Genomic DNA, 21,305 nt, shown 5'->3' on the forward strand with positions numbered 1-21,305 from the left:
GCTCCTTGCTTTGGTTGTCAGTGTGATCATGTTTGTTTGACTGTCATCAGTATGAGGACTGTGTGTGTGTGTGTGTGTGTGTGTGTGTGTGACATCCTCTTCTCTTCCAATATGTGTCCATGTGTTGGGGGAGCTTTCCATGTCATCATGTGTACATGTGGCATGTGCTGCCTGTTCCTAAGGATAAAACCTGCCATTTAATGCACTGCATCCTTTTAATCACTGTGAGTTTTAGGAAGGGTGGCCCCTTCGGGAATTAAACACTTCACCCAGCCCCCGACGTGACAGCCGAGCCATGCACAGTATTACATTTACACCAAGCATCCTGACACAACATAAATATCAGAATTGCAAAAATAAATCATAAGAAAGGAGACGAAACTGCAGCGAAAACTATGAAATTCAATGAATCTGCGCATTTCAGCAATGTTGCTTAAGTTGACATCAGGGATCAAACTTGTAAAAAGTGTGTAATGCGGCCATGCTGCTGTTACACTTGAATCCCAAGGCAAATGATTTTATGGGTTCACAGTCAGGAGAGGACGTGGTGCTTTCCAATAAAATCACATAGAAATATAGGATTCACACACTATGTGCTCTTAATAAAATGTCAGCAATGTATTTTTCTTATTAGTATTTTCCAAAAATATAAATTAGAAGGATCTCTTAATGTCAGTTATGTAAACGTCACTTTAAAGCTATGGTCTACAATTTGGAATAAAAAAATCCATGCAGTCTATCAGCTGTAGGCTTGCATAGAAATTGACCAATGGGAGCCATTGCTCCGGAAGGCTCCTATTGGCTCGTACCCTCCATCCAATCCCCTCGTCTCCCCTGCTCCTCGTCATCCCGCCTCGGCCCCTCCCACTCCCGCCTCGTCCAATCATCCATCTATCTCAGGTAGCCGACCTCTATGAATCTCCTTTCTGGTCATTTAGGGTAATAACTGTGGACAGTGGTCAGGAGGGTTTGTTTGCCCCCCCAGCTGTTTTTTCTTGAATGCTGCTCTGAGTCAACTGGCTCAGTCACATATAAACCAAAATAATTAACAGAACACACGATTAACCTTTCTATTGACCTCACCTCCTTTATTTACTTCATGGAAATCCTGCAAAGTTAAACAAATGTGTAATAAAACATTTTGTCCTGACCTGATATGGGTCGTACCTCACAAGCATCGCACTGGTTACAATCAGAGTTACTTCATGATTTTCAACTTCAACTCCCCAATCCTTACCCGCTCATTCGTGCATTAGCGTGATAACCAGCTAGGTCTTTTTTGTGAAATGTTAATTTGAGGCAGTTGCATGATAAGCAGTGTTGTGGTGCGGTGAGATAAGCAATAACACACGATGGACTCTCCTGATACATAAGAAAGATTTGCTTTTTTGCAGGTAATCTAGCACAAACAAAGCACTTCTGCTGTGGTTTACTGCAGTTGGATATTTCTGAAGCATCGATTATGAGCAGTGGTTAAACATTTGAACGAGAGGTGTCAGAATCTGCATCTACTGCATCGGCTGCTTGTTTGTAGAGTATTTCGTTATTTAACCTGCCAGCGTTTTAGAATGCAAACCTCCCATAGGACCATACCAATGTATCAATGTCACATGGATGTTGTCATATGAGACTAGATATCGTCTATCGTAGATTTCGTAGTATGGCATAAGTGTATTTTCCTGCTTTTAAAGGCTCCATTACAGTAAAGCGATGTAACTTTCTCGTAAAGGGATTTATATTATTTGCCCACTGAGTGACATGCGGTTTAAATTCCCTTCAGTGGGGGTGATGTTATGGTGTTTCCTGAAGTGAATGTTTGCTGTGATTTCTCCAGGGATGGTGTTGGTACGCACAGAGCTGGGACAGCTAGTGATGGTTCCTCAGCAGGCTTTGGCTCAAGCTCAGGCTCAGGCTCAGGCTCAAGCTCAGGCTCAGGCCCAGAACAACATCTCTCCACGACCCGCCACCCCGACGACAGGAACGTCCTTCAGAGTGACGACTCCTCAGGTGAGACTCCGCCACAGAACGCCGCACGGTAGCTGCCACCTGTAGAATATCACTAGTATGCACACAGCACGAGGCATTGGGTGATATGAACACTTCAAGTCAGGATTATCCTGGCGAAATATTTATGATTCACAATATTATCCTGATCAAAATATCAAATCATGTTTAAACTCATAAAATAACATACTGGTATGACTTTACATTTGGTTTAGAAACAAGGATTTTAATTGCATTACAGATAAGACACATCTTAAATCTAATCTTGAATAGAATAATTCATAAGGTCTCCGTGCATAAATAAAGGATTTATCAATAAAAAAATGTATCTTTGTATCCTGTATTTTGTTTTTAATTAAGATCATTTTTCACTTACCTACCATGATTATGACTAGACAGCTTTTTCAAGTCACTTGTGGCGATAATTATGATTATCCGATAATGGAAATTCACCACGATCAACTTATTGTGATTCTTTTTTACCAAGATCTGCGATAAAATCCGATATCGTCCCATCCGTACGCAGCAGCATGTTGTTTGTTTACAGCGTGACAAGAACAAGAAGGTTAGACAGGTTACGGAGCTATGAGATACACATGACCTGGTTTTGGCATTTAATAGGACACAAGGCATTACTGGCAAATATAATGGAACAGATAATCTGATTTGTGCCTGTTTCCTTAATTAGATATACAATGAATTTGATTGACAACTGGAGGCTAATAAAAATGGACAGTTAGGAGAGAGTAAGTTGTGTCAGAAGAGCAGAGCTGCCATGTGCATTGTTTCTTTGCTGCATGTCGGTGGATACGTTGTAATATTTGTGAATGAGGCTGGTGTCAAAGGTGAACACCCAAAATTAGCAAATTCATATATTTCCTGTACGTGTCCATTAATGAGTTGATCTCCGGTCTGTTACACTTGTTGTGAATATGAACAACAAAAAATGACAACACCTAACAGTGATTTTCCATCTTTAATGAGAGTAAAATCAAAAGCAGGGATTGATATTCATTTCTTGTCAACACTACATACATTTAGGCATTTTATACAGTATTGACTTGACAAATTAACTCCAGCAGCTGTATATTAGACCAGACGCATACAGACTAGTTATTTTGGTGTAACCTGCACAATTAAAGGATCAATTATTAATCAGTAATACATGAGTATTTCCTTGTTTGGTCAATAGAAAAAGTATTTTCTTTTAAGAGGAACATCCCAGGATATTTAGCTTAATATACTATTCATACAAAGTGCAAAGTGTAGTGCTTTCCAACTGCACGGTATGTGGATTTTGTGTATGTGAGAAATGCCCAGATGTATATTAGAGTAGCTGAGTGTGTGACATGAGCTTACATGCTCAACTGCCCCAACACACAGCTGTTCTTCAGACGTTACAATCATTAACAGTTGGATAAAAACATAGCAAATGATGGCATATTTAACACTAAAATATTACATTTCTATTTTCCTTAAAATAAATCAAGAGGTATGAAATATGTGAAAGTGTTGAAAGTGTTTAATAAACAGGTTTCATGCGATAGTAGCTTGGACCAAACACACACACAAGTGTGTGTATCTGTCATTTTATTGTATCCTTGTTGTTTTTATGTCCGTCTTTTAAAGCACATTGTAACTGCTAGTGTTGATAAGTGCTATATAAATAATATTTATGATTATTTTTTATTATTTGGTAACAGATTAAACCTTCACTGCACATCAATATATAAAATTACACAGAACATTTGTATTTTCTACTAAATATATGCTTGTTGTCAAACATCAGCTCTTTGATCAGGTTTTATAGGTTGATATAGGGTTTTATAACAGCACATCGGGCTACAAAACACTCACAATAATCAATGGTGAATTTCCATTATCGTGGTTAATATCATCGTTGATTGTAGTTCGCTGTCATGGTAGAAAAGTGAAAAATAGAACAAATAAAGAACTATACATTTAAAAAAGGTATTTATCTTTTATATACGTTTATCACTGAAAGGATGTTCACTAAGAAAAGTTGTGTCTTATCTTTGATGCACTAAAAATAGTTTCTTAACTAAATGTAAAGTTATTCCAGTATGTTTTAGTGCCATTTAAGAGTTTATATTTATTTTGATTTTTTCAGCAGGATAATCATGGCATGATATTTTCATATCGTCCCATGACATCAGAGCAAGTCGGGGTCAAGTCAGACACCAATCTGACCGGTATGCATTGTGGGGGGTTTGCTGGTGAAGAGCAGGCGTCGCTCATCACAAACAAGCCTATTGTTGAAGTATATAGTCTGCTGGTGAAGGCAAACTTAATCGTTCAGTACGGATTTGTAAACACAGCCGTATATTTTACATATCAACCAGTTTAAGAAACGTAGCGATTTAATTTTGATTCCCGGGTCGGGGTCGGGGTCGGGTTCCTTCTGTGTGGAGTTTGCATGTTCTCCCCGTGTAAGCGTGGGTTCTCTCCGGGTTCTCCGGCTTCCTCCCACAGTCCAAAGACATGCAGGATGGGGATAGGTTAATTGGTGACTCTAAATGTCCCGTAAGTGTGAATGTGAGCATGAATGGTTGTCTGTCTCTACATGTCAGCCCTGTGATAGACTGGCGTCCTGTCCAGGGTGAACCCCGCCGTCGCACAATGATGGCTGGGATCGGCTCCAGCCCCCCCGCGACCCTGAATACAGGATAAGTGTCAGGCTTGGACAAGGAGGAGGACTCAGATGCAGGGCAGAGGCAGCTTAAACAGGCTTTTATTTGAGTGAAAAAAAACACAACTTGGCTATAAACTTAAACCACACTATTCTGAATAAAAAAAGGTACAAACAAAAGATCACTCAACAGGCAGGAAAAACAACAAGGCTATGAAATTAAATACACTTGAACAAAAGAACGCAAAAACACAAACGTGACAGAGATTCAGTTGCACGGCTATGGATCGTGGCTGGAGGATCTGACAAGGAGATGCACTGGCACAAGACAAGGGGAGACGCAGACTTAAATACACAGAGGGATAATGGGCAACAGGTGGAGACAATCAGGAATCAGGGACACATGAGGAAGGGCAAGTGACCTGAAACGAGAGGGGAGTTACTCCTTCAAAATAAAACAGGAAATTTCAAAACCAAGACAAGACAGTACGGGGTAATCATGCCTGAAATGTAACATTGTTCAGGCATGTTTCCTGTATGTTTTCAGTCATTTGAGCGCTACAGAATTTCTGTCAGTCAAACCACGGCTGGTGAACTTTGTCAAAATGATATTGACTGATTTCAATTGGAGAAACTTTGATCTAATTATGTGCGGACTCATGCCGTTGACACTGGGTGGGCCGCACCTCATTAGGTGAACAGCTGAGCTCCACGCCACCTAATTGGGATGTGATTAATATGTTTAACGGTGTAATTATTATAATAGATGGATATTCTTGATTATTTTACGTATAGATTAAACTGAGATTAATAGATGAAGTAATGTCTCAGGGCTCCTTAATGACTCCGCGGGGTCCTCTCATCAAAATTTAACGAGCCACTGAATCATTAATTGGAATTTGCTTATTATCACCTGTGGATACATCATTCACGTAGAAACCGGAGCTTTTGCTGCTGAATCCACTACTTTGGCACTTAATTGGCGTTAATAATGAGATCGCTGGAATAGTTTGTGTCTCACGTTTTCTTTGTGAATCAAGTTTACGTGATTATGTCCACCTGCAACAAATATTATTTTCGTTATCAGTTACTCCACTTCATATTTTATTGGTCCCTAAAATGACAGAAAAAGATAATTTTTCCAAAGCCCAAATGAACATATTCCAGCTGCTTGTATTGTGTGATCCAAAACCCAAATACTGAGTCATTATTCATGCATATATTTAGTTTGTGATCAAAAATTATGAAAAACAATGCTTAAAACATTTTGAAAACATTGAATCAGTTATTTAATTGACTTATTGATTAAAACACAAACTGCTTGAGAGAGAAACTTGTTTTTCATTTCAAGGCCGAATGCTCAGTGTGATCTCAAAAGTTAGGAACTAATTGATTACTACACACTCTTTGATCAGGTCTCTCAATGATGCAAAAAAGAGGCCAGCTAAAGATGTTTGATTCATTTGAGGTCTCCTGTACATCATATCACCAACTGCGAGAACAAAACACGTACACTAGAGGGCAGCATTTCACTGTCTTTTTTTTTTATTCAGCTAAATTTTCCTCTTTGTTTCTATTTCTGCTTTCACTGATGAATTCAGCTGTTTCCTGCTCCTCTAGCAGTCTCTGCTCAGGGTTACAGTAAGACGTGTGTCAATCCTATTTTAAACTACTATTATGAGTGTTATCAACATGAGTACTAAAAGGAAACAAAGATTAAAATAATGTGGCCTAAGATATAGCAGTATGTACTTCGTTAGTGCAGGTACTGGTGTTTGGTATACCCACAATGCATTGGCAGTATTAAGCTGCCTTCTCAGTATTGCCACTATATAGGCTGAGTTGTCAGAGTCCATGTTTCAAAACTAAGAGTAATATTTCCTTATTGATGGAAAGCCCTCATACGTTTGTAGTATAAATAACTTCCTGTAAATGCTAAAAATCACTCCCATACAGTCCCAGAGTAGCCTGCCGGCTTCACACACAGGAGTCCGCATCAGTCACACAAACAGCCCCCCCTCCTGCCTCTGCACCCGTACCTGCATCCATCCCGATGTGAACGCCTCACAAAAGACAGTTCGCAGATTGTCATCGCCTTTCACAGTCACGCTGATGACAAACGAGCGGGCCGCGGCGTCGCCGTCTCGACAGGAAAAGCAGTGGCGGGGAAATGAAAGGGAATGGTGTTTATTCCCAGAGCTCAACCCCTCCGTCGGCCTGTCACTCTTCCCGTGACCCTGAGGGGAGAAACGGAAGGCATCCTGAGCTTCCTTCCTTCCATACCTGTTAAATCATTCATCATCCAACTGCCTGATTATTTTAAAAAGCTAACAAGGCTTTGGTTCTTGAGTGTGTTTGTGTGCGCGTCTGTCTGTGCGTGTGAGATGGAGAGAGCGAGGCGTAGCTGGCGGTGGGATGCACCCCGTGGCTCTTACCAGCACCCCTCTCCCCTCACCCCTCGTACACCCACTTCCCCCCACGTTCTCTTGGATCACACTAAACTTTTAGTTGGGGGGGGGGGGGGGGGACTCCCTCCTCCTCTCTCCCATCCTGCTTCTTCTTTCCCTCCTCGTTGGCACAGTGGTGTGTTTTCATTTGTGTGCAGGAAAAGTGGAGTTTATTGTGTGTGTGTGTGTGTGTGTGTGTGTGTGTGTGTGTGTGTGTGTGTGTGTGTGTGCGTGTGTGTGTGTGTGTGTGTGTGTGTGTGTGTGCGTGTGTGTGTGTGTGTGTGTGTGTGTGTGTGATGAACACCATGGTGTTCTGGCAGTTGGCACTATAGCTGCACGATATTGGAACAAAACTGACATTGCAATATTGTTGTTTCCTGCAATTTATATTACTTATTATTTATATTATTTTAAAAATACAGATTTTTTTCACCTCAAATTTCATACATTATAAACAATTTGATGAACTTTGAGATCTAAATCAGGAGGCCAGATCTCTAAACAATGTTCTGCTCTATAGTAAAAAACATGTATTCATCATTTTACTGGTTGTATTGATAAGAAAGCAAAGAAGTCTCACACACACAGCAGGTTAATAACAGGGGAGAGGGGGTGAAGTCAGCACTAAATCCACTTCCTGGCTTTTTGTATGACCAAATGTCTGATAATGTATGTTTAAATATCCTAATCAGGGATTTTTTTGTGGTAAAAACATCTCCAGAACAGAAATGTGAATGTTGGATAAAGCCAGGTTCAAAATTCCTGTTTCATTTTGTTGACATATTAGAGCCAAAGTTTTTATGGGGCTAAAAACTAATACTAATATTTGGTGAATTCTGTATATTAAATGAGAAAATAAATGAAGAGACATGTGGTGGAAGAAAAAAAAGCCCAAAATGTCTACAATCTCAACAATGTGTTTGCTTGTAGCGTCTCGCCTCAAATGACTTAAATCAAGGCGAAGAGTCAACACCTTTGTCATTATCTGTGGTTAACGGCCTCAGGAGTCAGTGAACTAACACTAGTTTGTTTCATAGCAGTTTGCATGCTAAATGATGAAAAACGGCAGTTTATCTGTCAGCTATTTCACTGCGTTAGCTGCAGCGTTTCTCCAAAAATAAGCCCCTTTTGTGTCATCTAATCATTTACAATGATTTACCTCCCCTTCATTTTTACGCTTATATAAAGAAAGCAAGTCACAACGTGAAACCATCCCTCCATCAGTGCCTGTATTAGTGAAATGTCATTGATGTGGTTGTCTCTGTGGACCCTCGCCGTGACCCACTGTGACCTGACCAAACACGCCCGTCTCTGTTTCACCCTTCAACATCGCCAACATGCTGCCACCTCCTTCATTCCTTCCTGCCATCGTGACCTTTCCCTCATCTGTCTGCGAGGCACGCCACTGCTCTTTTCCTCTCCTTCTCACGCCGTCCCGCTCTTCTCCCTGCCCTCCGTTCACTTCCGCTTCACTCTTCCTTCTCGCCTTTGAAAGCGACACCGACTCACCGTCGCTGTGTCTCTCGGTGTGCCTCGTATTCATTCATCTCTTTCTCACCCCCACTTTCGTCGAGACCTTTACGCTCCATGTTTGTCTTGCTCTCTTTCTTCCCTGCAGTCCCCCGTGACCTCTCAGACCACCAGGCAGTGTGCTTTGACCCCGGCCAAGATGGTACCGTCTCCCTCTCCCACTCCATCCAGCCCTGCCCTGCAGACCTCCTCCTCTTCCTCCTCTTCCTCCTCCTCCTGTCCTGCACTCCGCCCAGTGAGACAACCCTCCTTACTTGCCCATTTTTCAGCCTTCAATTCAATCTCCCTGAATATTTGAGGAGAAACTTAGAGCTGAGAAGAAAACCTGTAGTTCCATGTCACGACTATTCTGCCAAAAATAAGTGCAACTCACAATATTACCCTGATGATCATCAACATATGCTTAAACATACTGAAATCACTTTACATCTTAATATTTGATTGCGTCACAGACGAAGACAAACATCCTTTTTAGTGAAAAACAATCAAATAAACTCATCAGGTCTCGCTGCCTAAAGGATTAATACATTTTAAAAAATGTATTTTTCAGATTTTCCAAGTCACCCCATCACATATCTGGATGTACGTGTGACCTCGACCTCATCCGTGTATGGCTTGAGTGATCCGACCCTAAAACGTTTTTGGCTCCATTCACACCTGTATTTAGAGCTGTCTGCTGTATCACATAAGATGCATTTTCTTGCCAAGTGTGAACTGGCCCTGAGAGATTCAAAAGAGGTGATGAGGGCTTTAGCGGGAGAGAGAGCGCTGATGGCACCTCGTCTGTTATTTATTTATTAGCTTCGTGTATTTATACCAGGTACACGATAGGTGGATGATGTTCGGAACGACCGGTGACGGCTCTAGTTTGCTATCAGGTAGGTGATGATTAAGAAAAGCTTTGATGGCCTCGTGTATTTCCCGGCCCCTAGCTTGTCACCACCTCCCCTCCCTCCTCCTTGTCTGTTAAGCGATGTCCACCGAAGTCAGGACACCAGATGTGACAGGAGCGCCGCGGCGCCCGCCTCCTGTTCTCCGTGGCCTTGCTGCGAGCGAGGCGTCACGTCCTGTTTATCTCTCTGTCTCTTCCTTTGCTCTTCCAGAAGGGCCCCGTGGCGCCGGCCGTGGCAGTGACGGCTCCGCAGCAGACCCCCGTGGCCGTGGCCCCCCAGGCCCCGGTCCAGGCCCAGGCCGCCTCCCAGCCGGTGCAGCCTCCGCAGACGGGCATCAACGCGAACCCCGGAGGTCCTATCGTGTCCCAGGTCCGTCCCCCCCCTCCCCTCCACCGCCGCCCACACTCCACCCTCGAGGGCGGAGGCGCTGTCACAGCTGCCAGCGGGCTGGCTGTGTGTCACAAGCTCGGTCCCCCCCCCGGACCCGCAGCCCTCAACGCCGCACACAGCTGGCCATGCACCAAGAGTCTCACACATGCCCACGCGCGTTCACACTCACAACATTCACACAACTGCAACTCCCACCCAAGGACATGCAGACGCAGAGCCACCGCGAACGCTACACACATTCAGACTCTCACGTCCACGTAGATCCAGAGCCTGTAACGGCTGCAGTTTGTTGCCACTGGCACTTTGAGTGGACAGGTGCCATGTCTCATTTGGCTGCAAAGATGACTGGGCAGCGTGCAGTATGCTCTGATTTGTGTCAGCATCTTCATCAGTCCAAGTCTTTTCATTCCTTACTATTAGAATTAATCAAAGAAAAGCAGGGATTTGACCCAACATCTACTAATCCTTATAGTCTTAATAACAAAAGAAGATCCTTCCTTTAAATGTTGATTAACACTTAAGAAGTATGATCCTTGATCCAAGGATCTAAGGTGTCTGAGACAGCCAGCAATTTCTAGCTCGAGCTGCCAGTTCTTTTAAAAAAAAAAAATGTGCACACAAGGTTTCTGATTGTTTTCTTGTTTTCTGCAGGAGATGCAAGAGAATGTCAAGAAGTGCAAGAATTTCCTGGCCACGCTTATCAAGCTCGCATCTCACAACTCTCCGTCCCCGGAGACCTCCAAGAACGTCAAGTCTCTGGTTCAGGACCTGCTGGTGAGCTTCAAGACCCCATAAACCAACAGTGATCATGGTGGTGATCATGGTCACTCAGAGAAGATCAGTACGGGTTTGAAAGTTTCGTGACGGTGGCTTCTTTTCTACATGTGATTTTACTCTTTTTGCAATTTAAAATATATGTAGGACGTAAGTCAGCAGGCTCTTGTTGTATTGAATAGTTTGATCCTGTAGATGGCAGCATGAAACTCTTTCTCCGTCATGAATTTTCATCTTCTACACGGTTACACATTCATGAGCTGCACCCCGAGGTGCCAGGATGGGAGTTGAGTGTTTGATCGTCAGCCCCGGTGATGAGATGTCATCTCGTCGTGCTCAAGTCACCGTGCTGTGCTTCACTTTACTGTCTGGGCTCTTCTCACGAAGCCGTGTGTATACTTTACCCCTCCACCTAACAGGATGCCAAGATCGAACCGGAGGAGTTCACCAGCCGACTGCAGACGGAGCTCAAGTCGTCGCCGCAGCCTTACCTGGTGCCCTTTCTCAAGGTGTGGTCCTTGCTTGCAAACTTTAACCTTTCACCTTGAAAATGCCTCCTCCGCTGACTAAGACCCTAAACCTCCCCTAAACTGCTCAACTTCCTCTAAACGTGTGACATTAATTGGCCTTTCCCTACAGTTCTCCTTAAATGACATCTCAACTTTTAACACCTGTCTCATAAAGTGGCCCTTTTTTACTGGGGCCCTACATCCACAGTTGACTGGGCCTCGTAGCTCTTAATGACATTTCCTCAACAGCCCCCTCACCTGCCCCTTAAATCGTCCCCTAACGTGGCTCCTCAAGCTGCCGCTCTCATGTACGTTCCTAAACTGACCCCCTAAAGAAGGCCTCTCCCTGGCACTGAAGCCAGTGACGGCCAGGCCTGACAGTAGAATGATACACACACACACACACACACACACTCACTCACCCCTCTGGCCTGACTTCTGACTGTGTGTGACAGTGGCCCCCCACAGCCGTCCCTGCCAGTAGCCAGCAGGTTTCTCCAGCCAACCGTGATGAGCGTCACATCAAGGCGGCCGACCCGGCCACAAACACATGTTGTCATGCAACGTTAGGTCGCTTACGTCAAAAGATCTGCCTGAAATAGTCTGTATGGGGCAGCGTCAGCTCCCCGGGTCAGCAGTGACTGTGGGTTATCAGAAATAGCTCGCGGCCATGCTTCATGTGTGGCTTACAGAGGCATACTGTAGGTTGGTTATCATGAAATCAGATTACTTGTTTCCTTTCGACGCTACAGTGTAAACCACATGTGAGATATCTCAGCAGGTGTTTTCTTCAGCCCGTAACCATGTTTTTGTGATTATGCTAAATGAGCAGTGTTTGTTTCTGCAGCGGTGTATGGTATTTTCTCACGCATGTCTGCCGTGCTCTTGGACTCTCAACTCTGGCCTCTCTCTCTCTGCCCGTCAACAGAAGAGTCTGCCGGCCCTCAGGCTGTCTTTGCTGAGTAGTCAGCACACCGTGACCCCGCCCCCGCAGCATGGAGTCAAACCAGCACCCGGCGGCCCCCCTCCTGCCGCGGCGGCTGGGCCAGCTGTCCGCGTACACCACCCGAACAGCGTCAGCATCACTACGGGTGCCAGCGCGCTGCCCGCTGGGACGCTTGGACATGCAGCTGGCATGGTATGTATGGAGCCGCGCAGATGGATCAGACTCAAGTGCAGACACATTGCTTACATATACAATTTGTATCGAAATTTACTTTCAAAATACAGCAAATTAAATATATATGTTTATTTATTTGAAATTTTGCAATGAGATGTGCGGTGCTGTGTGAATGACCAGTGCCGTGGCTGAAGGTCACACAGCCACCAGCGAGTCAGAGTCACACCCAGCTCACACACTCGCTGAGGAATCACACTTTTTCAGGAGTTTCAGGAAAAGAAATGAGAAGTATCAGGAGAGTAACGTCAAGATTCGCAGAGTTATCTTAGTAAAATATCAGGTAAACCCATGCAGACACAGGAAGAACATACAAACTCCACAGTGTCTGTCTTCATGAAATATATCCAGGTATGGACTTCAATGAGAACACACTGTAAAAAGGCCTTCCTCCCTTCTCCTTGGTGGTTTTGTGTCTGCTTAATTATTTATTTCAGTCCAAAGTTTCAGTGTATTTGATTGATTATTGATTAAGGTTTGTTTTATGGGTTCATTGTTCTACCTGGGATGTTGGAGTATATCAGCTGTTCAGCAGCTCAATCAGGGAAAGTGCAAACCTGTGTTTAACTGACACATTCACAGCTCTTTTTATTTAGGCAAGGTGTTATGTAAACACAGTGTATTGATTTCCAATCAGGCCAATCACTTTTTAAACTATTATACAATGAAGTATGATTAAAAAAAGAAAATGTCATAATAATGCCCATGCATTAATTGTGAAAACCATTTAAATTGATTTAATTTCCGCATTATTTGGGAAAGATTTGCTTTTATTATTAAACTTTTCTGATTCAATGTTCTATAATCATCTATCCAGAATATATCAAGTAATAATAAGAATAAAAATAAGCAAAAACAAAAGCTGCAGCCCTAGTCTTGGACTTATTTTAGTGTCAGAGAGGGAACGAGACAGAAGCCACATCTTCTGTAGACTGAGAATAAGCTAACAAAGTCAAAGTCTTACACGTTGATGCTTTGGAGGCACTTTATTAGGATGCTGTCTGAGACAAACCACTGTCCTCCGGTTGAAAAACAGACTGCACTTAATACTCCATGCCTGCCCTGCGTCTCCTCCGCTTACAGTATCGTATAACGGCTCTTACAATGTTACTTTTCTTTAACTGACTGATTGATTTGTGAGTTTTTTATTTCACTCTATTTATATTATACTTATTACGTGAGTTAGAAGTTGATTTTCCGACCAGGATGATGGTGCGCTCTCTGCCAGTTAAAGATCTGTTTGGTGAGGCTTTTAACCTCGCATGCAGGTTTCCTGTGTAACCTGCAGGGTCCAGCACTGGACAGCGGCAGCCTCACTTAACTCTCAGCGCTGAGTTACGATGGGTGTATGCTGTGTATGTGCACACACACACACACGGATGGGTCAAGCGAGGTCACACTCGGGTCGTCCGGGTTCAGGCACAGGGACAGCCGAGCTAGAGGGTTCTATCTCTCTCTTCTACATTTGGTTTTCTCTCACCGTTTTCCTCACTAGTTTTTTCTTCTCTCTCTCTCTCTCTCTCTCTTCTCCTCTTTTCCATCCTCTTGCTCTTCCTCCATCTCTTTCCAACAGTTTCTCTCACTGTATCTACCCCCGCATCGCTCTCTCTCACATCTCCCTCCCTCTACCCGTTAACCGTTGAAGGGTGAAGCGAGGTAACTAGGTCAGCCCCGGGTCAATTTTAAAGCAATGTGGCGGCCGCAGTCTATGTCCAGAACATGCCTCTGGTCTCTCTCCATCTCTCTCTCTCTCTCTCACACACACACACACACACACACACACACACACACGCACACAGATGCAGAAAACACCAACATAAGCTATCACACAAAACATTAGTAAATGATCGCCCCTGGCACATCAACAGTCTGAAACCAGACAGCTAGTTGAATTAGGCTAAAAGAATCCTCCCGCACCACAGTAGTATGGGTAACATGTCTTACATCGTAAGTGTAATAGATGTCTGGTGGAGTGTAGCATAGTGGTTTTCAAAATGTGGAGATGGCATGACATGGTGCGGGTTTAATGTGATTACAGCTTGTTTTTACTACAAGATATCTCTATAGTAGGACTCATTAAATTGGCATTTTGTATTTAGAGTTTTTTCGTTTTTTTTTAAATGATACCACTAGTGCTGATGAAATTAGCTGGACCTCAAACGCCCTCAGGGCAAATTATATATTTGGTGAACGGACTTGATGAAATGGTGGAGAACGAATGGAGAGTAACTAGGCCACATCACTATATAGTGGTTTATTCTTCACTGAAACAATGCGTATGGATGTACAAATGCATGGGGTTGTATGTATATTAATAGGGAATAGTTATGTATACGATCTCTGGTATTATAACAATATGACAACTCCTGAGAAACAACAAAGCTAAATATATTTGAATCCAACCTCATAGGCTATAAAATACGTGTGCAGCAATTTTAATTTGACATAGATAAACTGCAGTCGGTCCACTGTATGTGTGCCAACATGTTTTGTAGTGTTGCCTGTTGCGTAAGTCAAATGCATGTGTTCTTGACACATACATTTTGAATTATTAGTATGATTACTTCAAACAAACAAGGTTATTTTAATGTAATATTAACTTGGTTTAAATGTAGAAAAAGGTTCAGCTTCCATGTCTTCCCTTTTAACCTCTTACTGCCAAACTTTCTACCTGCCCCCCCCCTCCTCTCTTAACTGTGTCGCCGGCTGGCCAGAGGTGCTAGCTATCTCTGCCTGTGCTGAATGTATTTCCCCCCCCCTTTCCCTCCCACTCTCGTAAGCCCCTGCAGTGGATCTCTGGGAGAAATGGCGTCTGTCTTTTTTTTCAGTAGCTTGAACAGTAATATAGCATGTGTCAGGGAATGGAAAACAAGGCAAAAAAATATGCAGCAAGAAGCAAACTGGTAGGAATGGATGGCTGAGCCCGAGGCCGGGCCTGTGGCTGCTACCAAGGAAGGAAGTGACTCTAATAGCCTAGCACCCTCCCTCCCTCCCCCTCCTCCTCCTCCTTCTTCTTCTTCTTCTTCTTCTACTTCTTCTTCTTCTACCACTACATCTCCTTCTTCTAAACTACTTCTTCACTGCAGTCTTGACTTGTCTTATGTGGAATTGCAGAAAGGCAAATGTAGGTCATGTTCAGTGACAGAAATCCATCTTGTGCATTTACATTGATCTCCCCATTCTGATTGTGTAGGAATAGCCATTGTAAATTCATCTATTCTGCCTCCGTCCTGCTTTATTACTGCAGATATTTTTTAATATCTTACAGTAGAATATAAATCAGTACACAAAACGCTCAACCAGCTTGTGGATCGTTTGAAGGGGAAACAAAGAACCAAACAGTTCTTCTTGGGGAAGTGGTCCAGTGGGCATTCGTTTTATACTTTTTAACCCCCCCTCATTTTATGAATTGTACCATTCTATGAAACACGGCAATAAACTACATAATCTCTATTTGGATTGATTCTTCAGGGTATCAAGCCAGCGGGGTGTGTCGGTGGCCAGGTCCGGATGCCCGTGGTGATCACACAGTCCGTCAGAACGCAAGGTAGGACTGCAGGACTCCTCCATCTGCATCTGATATGGATTCTCCTGAATTCACTCACATTCACAGTTATCTTGTTACATCAGGCGTTCTTTTGTTCATGTCTCCCTCAGAAAAAAGCTATTTTGAAATAGTGCTAAGACTTCAAGTTCAGTTCAGGACAAAAGGACTAAGTTCTGGTCGGGTTCGAGGTTCAGTCTGACACACTTCTGTTGTCTCCCAGTAAAAGGCTGCACGCTCGGGCCAGATATTCCACCATTGTCAAACTCGGCCTGACCTTCTGGTTCGATAAAGAGCCAAGGAAATAGGTTTAACCAAAGATAGCCATCAGTGAAACCATAACTGTTCTCTCAGCAGGCTGTAAGATGTGTAAACAGGCAGGAGCCATAGAGAGAACAGGTGATTTCCCCCCCCCCCCCTCCTGTCTGGTTATGAAGCCTTCTCAAACATTTGCGCTGCTGCTTACTCACACTGATTCACAAACACTCTTCCCACAGAAGCCCACAAATATCGCCCCAACAGCAGCCGGGCGTAACGCTCCCCATAGAGAGCCGCGTGCTCTCAGGTGGTGTGTGTGTTATGTGTGTTTGTACCTGTGTTCCTGCCCGTGTGTGTGTGTGTGTGATCGTAGGTGCATACAAATTTGATCTGCCCCCTTCCCCAAGATTGCCTGCAGTGAAAGATCTGTAGGTTGTTTTATGCCCATAAATTGGAATGCGGGGATAGTTCTAAAAATACTTTTCTGTGCCTCTTGGCGAGGAACATGCCTGTTAAAATCAAGTTTAAATTCACTCTGGCAGTCCTTGTGCCTCTCTGGAAAAACGTGTCTCGGAGCAGGATGCGGTTTAGGAGTGTAAGGAGAGTCGGTGAAGCGCAGTGATATTGACAGAGTGACGCTCTCCGCACCAACCTGGGGAGAGCGACAGTACCGCTAACATCCCCCCCCTCCTCCTCCCCGGAGGATGACAGAGACAGTTGAAGGTAGTCGTTAGACGGGAGGATATTTGACGTGGATAGAAGGGGACATTTCAATGATAACATTACTCCTTTCTTGTTTTGTTGAGTGTTTTCGTCTTTGTCTCATTTCTTTTTTTTTTAACAGGCTCAATGGGGAAGGGAGGCATCATCCAAGCAGGCAAAAGTCCCGTGGGCCTGGCTGTTCAGATCTCTGGGAATCAGAAAAACAAGCTCAACGACCCCGGAGGAGGTTCTTTCAGGTACAGCTCCCCTCCGCCGGGAGACCGGCTGTTGTTCCCGGCAGCAGTCACATGGGGGCAGCATTTCACTAAGATGTCTCCGTGTGACTACAGGCTACACTCTCAGCTAAGGCCTGCGAGTGTTTATCCCAGTTGCATGCCCGGCCACCTGGCTGCCTGGCTGGTTGATCGGTGGTCCTCTCTGTCTGCGCCCACCACATAGCAACAACACCAGCCAGCCAATGGATCACCCTCACGGTCGCCCTCCTTGTGTCAGTGTCACAGCTCATAGACAGAATTACAAACGAGCTACGTCTTAATTTAGAAATAAGGTAATTGTGTCCAGATGGCTGGAATTTCTGGATGCGGTTCTGGAAATACCTTTCGGTTAAGTCAAACATACGGTATTTAGCCCGCAGCTTGGCTCTCTCTCCCCGTCTCTGCTTCAGCTGGGCTTTTGTCTCAAAAAACATAAAAGGTTCATCGCCCACATGCTGGCCTTTGTGGTTCCTGTTCTGTGTGAGTCTTTGTGTTTGCATATATGTGCGAATGTTTGTGTGGCTGTGTGTGTGTTTGCATATATTCCTCTGTTTCTCTGTGTTTGTGTCTCTGCTCGGGTGCACATGAACGCATGTGTGCATCCTAAAGATCTGAGACTGTTGTTTCTGTGTGCGTATGAAATGTGTGCATGCATGCGGCGGTAGGGGCCGGGGCTCGGGTTTTGCCCTGGTGTGACCGAGCCGGGGCAACAAGAGTCTGGGTCACATGGGCCAACGGGTTCATGGTAATGGCTCCCGTCTCCTGAGGGGAAAGGCAGCGCCCGAGGCTCTGATTGATAAACCAATAAATCTTTAGCTGCGTTGGTAATTAAGCTGTCAGGCTCGCTTGTTACTGTCGACCTTTTTTCCCCCCGCAGTGTTCACAGTGGCTCTCCACACACACACACAAGCACACACACTGGTTTCAACATTAGCCCGATAAAACACAGCACCACTGTCACGCAAGGAGCGCGTCACTGTTTCGGAGCATATTTTCCAGGTCATAATTGCGCGGTTTGTACTTAAGTGTTCAACAAGCTGATCTCCAAATCAATGTGTTTGTCTCTACATGCAGGTGGCTTGTTTTCCTCCAACGCCAACTTCCTCGAGTCCCAATTTTTAATTGAAGTCAAATATAATTTTGCTGAGGCTGATATTGATTTTAACGTTGAATGAGTTGACATCATCGTCATCTCTCTGCAGTCAGCATTTCTGTTGGAATACATATTAATCTCTACTATCTGTATTCCTACTTTGCACTGCAAACAGTTTGCGCTTCTTCACTACTTATTACGGTTTCAGCTGGACCTTCGTGGGTTACCAGGTCTCCGTCTCCTTCGGTGTTTATTGTTTGATGTGTTTTTTTCCTGACCTGAGGACATAAACACGTCGGAGCAGAGCCCCAGTGTGTTACGAGGCTCTCCAGCACCATCCGCATCGTGTCTTCACACCAGAAACCTGCAACATGAACATAATGACTTGACCTGTGAACAGAGGATGGCTGGCTGTGTTTCCTGTAAAAAACAGAATTTCGTATTTGCTTTTTTCGAATGTCCAGAGTGCGTTTTTATCTTCAGTGCTTCACATTTAGTACAATCAAATCAAAATGTATTCAACAAAGGCTTATCGTAAGAGATGAAATGTGATCGCGAGGAAGAGAAAGTACTCTGGTGAGAGCGGCCGGCCTGGTGGTCAGTCAGCATCCACCAGCCTGTCAGCTGTTAGTCGGGGACTGATGTGTGTATGGCTGTCACTCTGAGCCACTGGTCCCAGCGGGCCAGCTGTAGCACAAACACACACATACACACTGCAGGGCTTGTGGGGTTTCCAGTTCAGCTACAGCCTTCTGTGTAAGTGCTTGTGTCAGTGTGTGTGTGTGTGTGTGTGTGTGTGTGTGTGTGTAGTTTACAGTACAGAGTGAAAGCAGCTGTCTCTGTGCCCCCCCCCCCCCCCATCCTCCCCATCCCTCCTCATCTCTCTGTAAACACTCAACATCCGCTGTAATCACAGGCGAGCCAGCCGAGGCCCTCAGCCCTCTGCCAACCTCCGAGCCCCAACAATCCAACCCTGTCCTGCATGGTGGACACACATCCGCGCGCACAAACACTCGCATAGCTGCGTTAGACAAAGACACACGCAAGGAACAAACATTTTTGTTCACCAGTCATCCTTGCCAGTGGATTTAAAAGTCCGCCAGTCCCCCCTTTTTTCCATCATTTACCAGCAAAGTGAGTTCATTCTGCCTTTGCGGTTACATACTTTGTTGCTCTGTAAATAACTATGTGACGTGGCTATTTTGCTAAAAGAAAGAAAAAGGCTTCGCAAATAAATTGCACTCAATTAGAACTTAAAAGTCACCTCCCCAAACTTGTTGATGCAGAGACTTGGAAACACGGCAGCCACAAGACTAGATTAGATCATGTGAAATCGCTCCAAACATCCATGAAGAAAACGGTGGCACTCCAAAGCATAGGAAAGTCTGGAATGCAAATATATATTTCTTCTATTGACGGCCACATCAAACCAACGTTTTTTTGGCGTACACCTTCATCATAACGTCATTTTCGTCACACACAGCTTGGAATAATTGCCGTTTGAGTGTGGGTGGGTTCTGTTGAATTAATAACAGATACTTATTAAACATCTAGCCGTGGTTGTTGCCTGTTTTACTGGCCCATCTTGTGCCACCAGTGCTGTCATCCATCGGGTCATAAAGCCACATCCCCTCGGCTGCCCAGTAAAGCCCTGGCTGGTCCATGTCTCTCAGTGTGGGTGCAACAAGCCTGCATGTTAGTCGAAGGGATGAATCGGGGCCCCCCGCCTGGGCACAGGGACCTTTATCCACAGGGGTGGGGGTGCGGGTGGGGTTGGGGATGTTGGTGCCCCCGCCTCCCCACCATCTATCCACACTCAAACACACAACCTCTAAATGGCAATGCACTTCTCCCACCTATGGCGTGCCCTCTGAAACACAAGCTTGATATGGAAACGACATGCATATGTATTCATGTGACCGCCGGCTCCGATGTCCCCGGGCCGACCCGAACCAATAACGGAGAGGCTGCTCTTTAGCTTCCGTGGAAGCTAATTACAGCTCTGCTTTATTAGCACGGAGGTGTAGTCGGGGATAGTTTGCATTTCATATCTCATTCCCTCCTTTTAATGTCAAACCTGTCTCTGGCGTCCTCCCTGGATTTCAACCCCAGTGAATCCCAAACAGCCAGAAATCCTAGAAAGATAAACACGGTTGCTGGTGTAACCTCCCTGTCCTGTTTTGTATGTAACGCAATATGAACAACTTCTCTTATTATTATTATGACTCCATATTTCATTTGAGCTATTTCTATATAAACACAGCAGGAAATACACATCTTAACCCTCATGCCCTCCTCGGGCATTTTTGGCCATTTTTCCTGATTTTTTTTTTAAGCCCCATCCACCTCCTATTTATTATTATGGAAAATAACTCATTTTTTGTGTTTGTTTGTGTTAAAAAATGAAAATAATTAAACTGGCATTTAAAGGGTTAAAATTCGGAAAATGATTGAATGTTTGGTAGTTTTGAGCAAGGTGGAAGTTGTTGAAGATATTTATGAAAAAAAAAGTAGAAAAAATATTGATGTATGATGATTTTATAGCAGTTTGTAAGTGTGCGTAGTAAATTTGAGGAGGCCACGAGGGTTAATTAAGTTAATAGACATTTGTGCTTGTGATGTAGATGTAGTCGATCAATTAAGTTGATCTTTCTCAATTAAGGAAAAAATAAAGTCAAGCTGAAATGGCATTACAAGAGTGAAACACGATAGACAGGCGGGACATAACGTTGGGGGTAATTTGATTGTTCAAAAGATGAGCTCACGACCTTCTCTGACTTAAAGTTACAGATTGATTGATGGACGGATGTCATGATATTATTGGTTGTAATTGGTTGGAACTAGCTGATGTAAGCATGTGTCCTATTTTGTTTTCCAGGAAGAAAATGATTTTGCAGAAGCATTTTGATACAAAAATATTATATATATATATATAATTTTGTTAAATATGTGAACAATATGACCGGGGAGGCGATCTAAACAGGTTAAAAAGGAATTTTTAATTTCAGTTCCGCTTCAGGATTCAATTCACAACCCTCAGGGTGGATAATCTGTCTGAC

The 21,305-nt window shown here is 44.1% G+C and overlaps 1 protein-coding gene across 2 annotated transcripts in view; it reads left to right on the top strand.

Annotated features, from left to right (window-relative positions):
* Positions 1-21,305, top strand: part of LOC311016396 (transcription initiation factor TFIID subunit 4) — an 80,089-nt gene that overhangs the window by 1,613 nt on the left and 57,171 nt on the right. Inside the window, exons 2-9 of one of the 2 annotated variants that reach the window (XM_084014057.1) lie at positions 1,835-2,007; positions 8,720-8,866; positions 9,735-9,893; positions 10,566-10,688; positions 11,108-11,197; positions 12,126-12,335; positions 15,846-15,921; positions 17,021-17,135. In XM_084014057.1, the coding sequence (XP_083870183.1) occupies positions 1,835-2,007; positions 8,720-8,866; positions 9,735-9,893; positions 10,566-10,688; positions 11,108-11,197; positions 12,126-12,335; positions 15,846-15,921; positions 17,021-17,135 (1,093 nt within the window). The remainder of the gene's footprint in view (positions 1-1,834; positions 2,008-8,719; positions 8,867-9,734; positions 9,894-10,565; positions 10,689-11,107; positions 11,198-12,125; positions 12,336-15,845; positions 15,922-17,020; positions 17,136-21,305) is intronic. The other variant, XM_084014058.1, reaches the window with a different exon arrangement.

The sequence above is a fragment of the Eutrigla gurnardus genome (assembly GCF_963514095.1).
Source record: "Eutrigla gurnardus genome assembly, chromosome: 1".
Classification (NCBI taxonomy): Eukaryota; Metazoa; Chordata; class Actinopteri; order Perciformes; family Triglidae; genus Eutrigla; species Eutrigla gurnardus.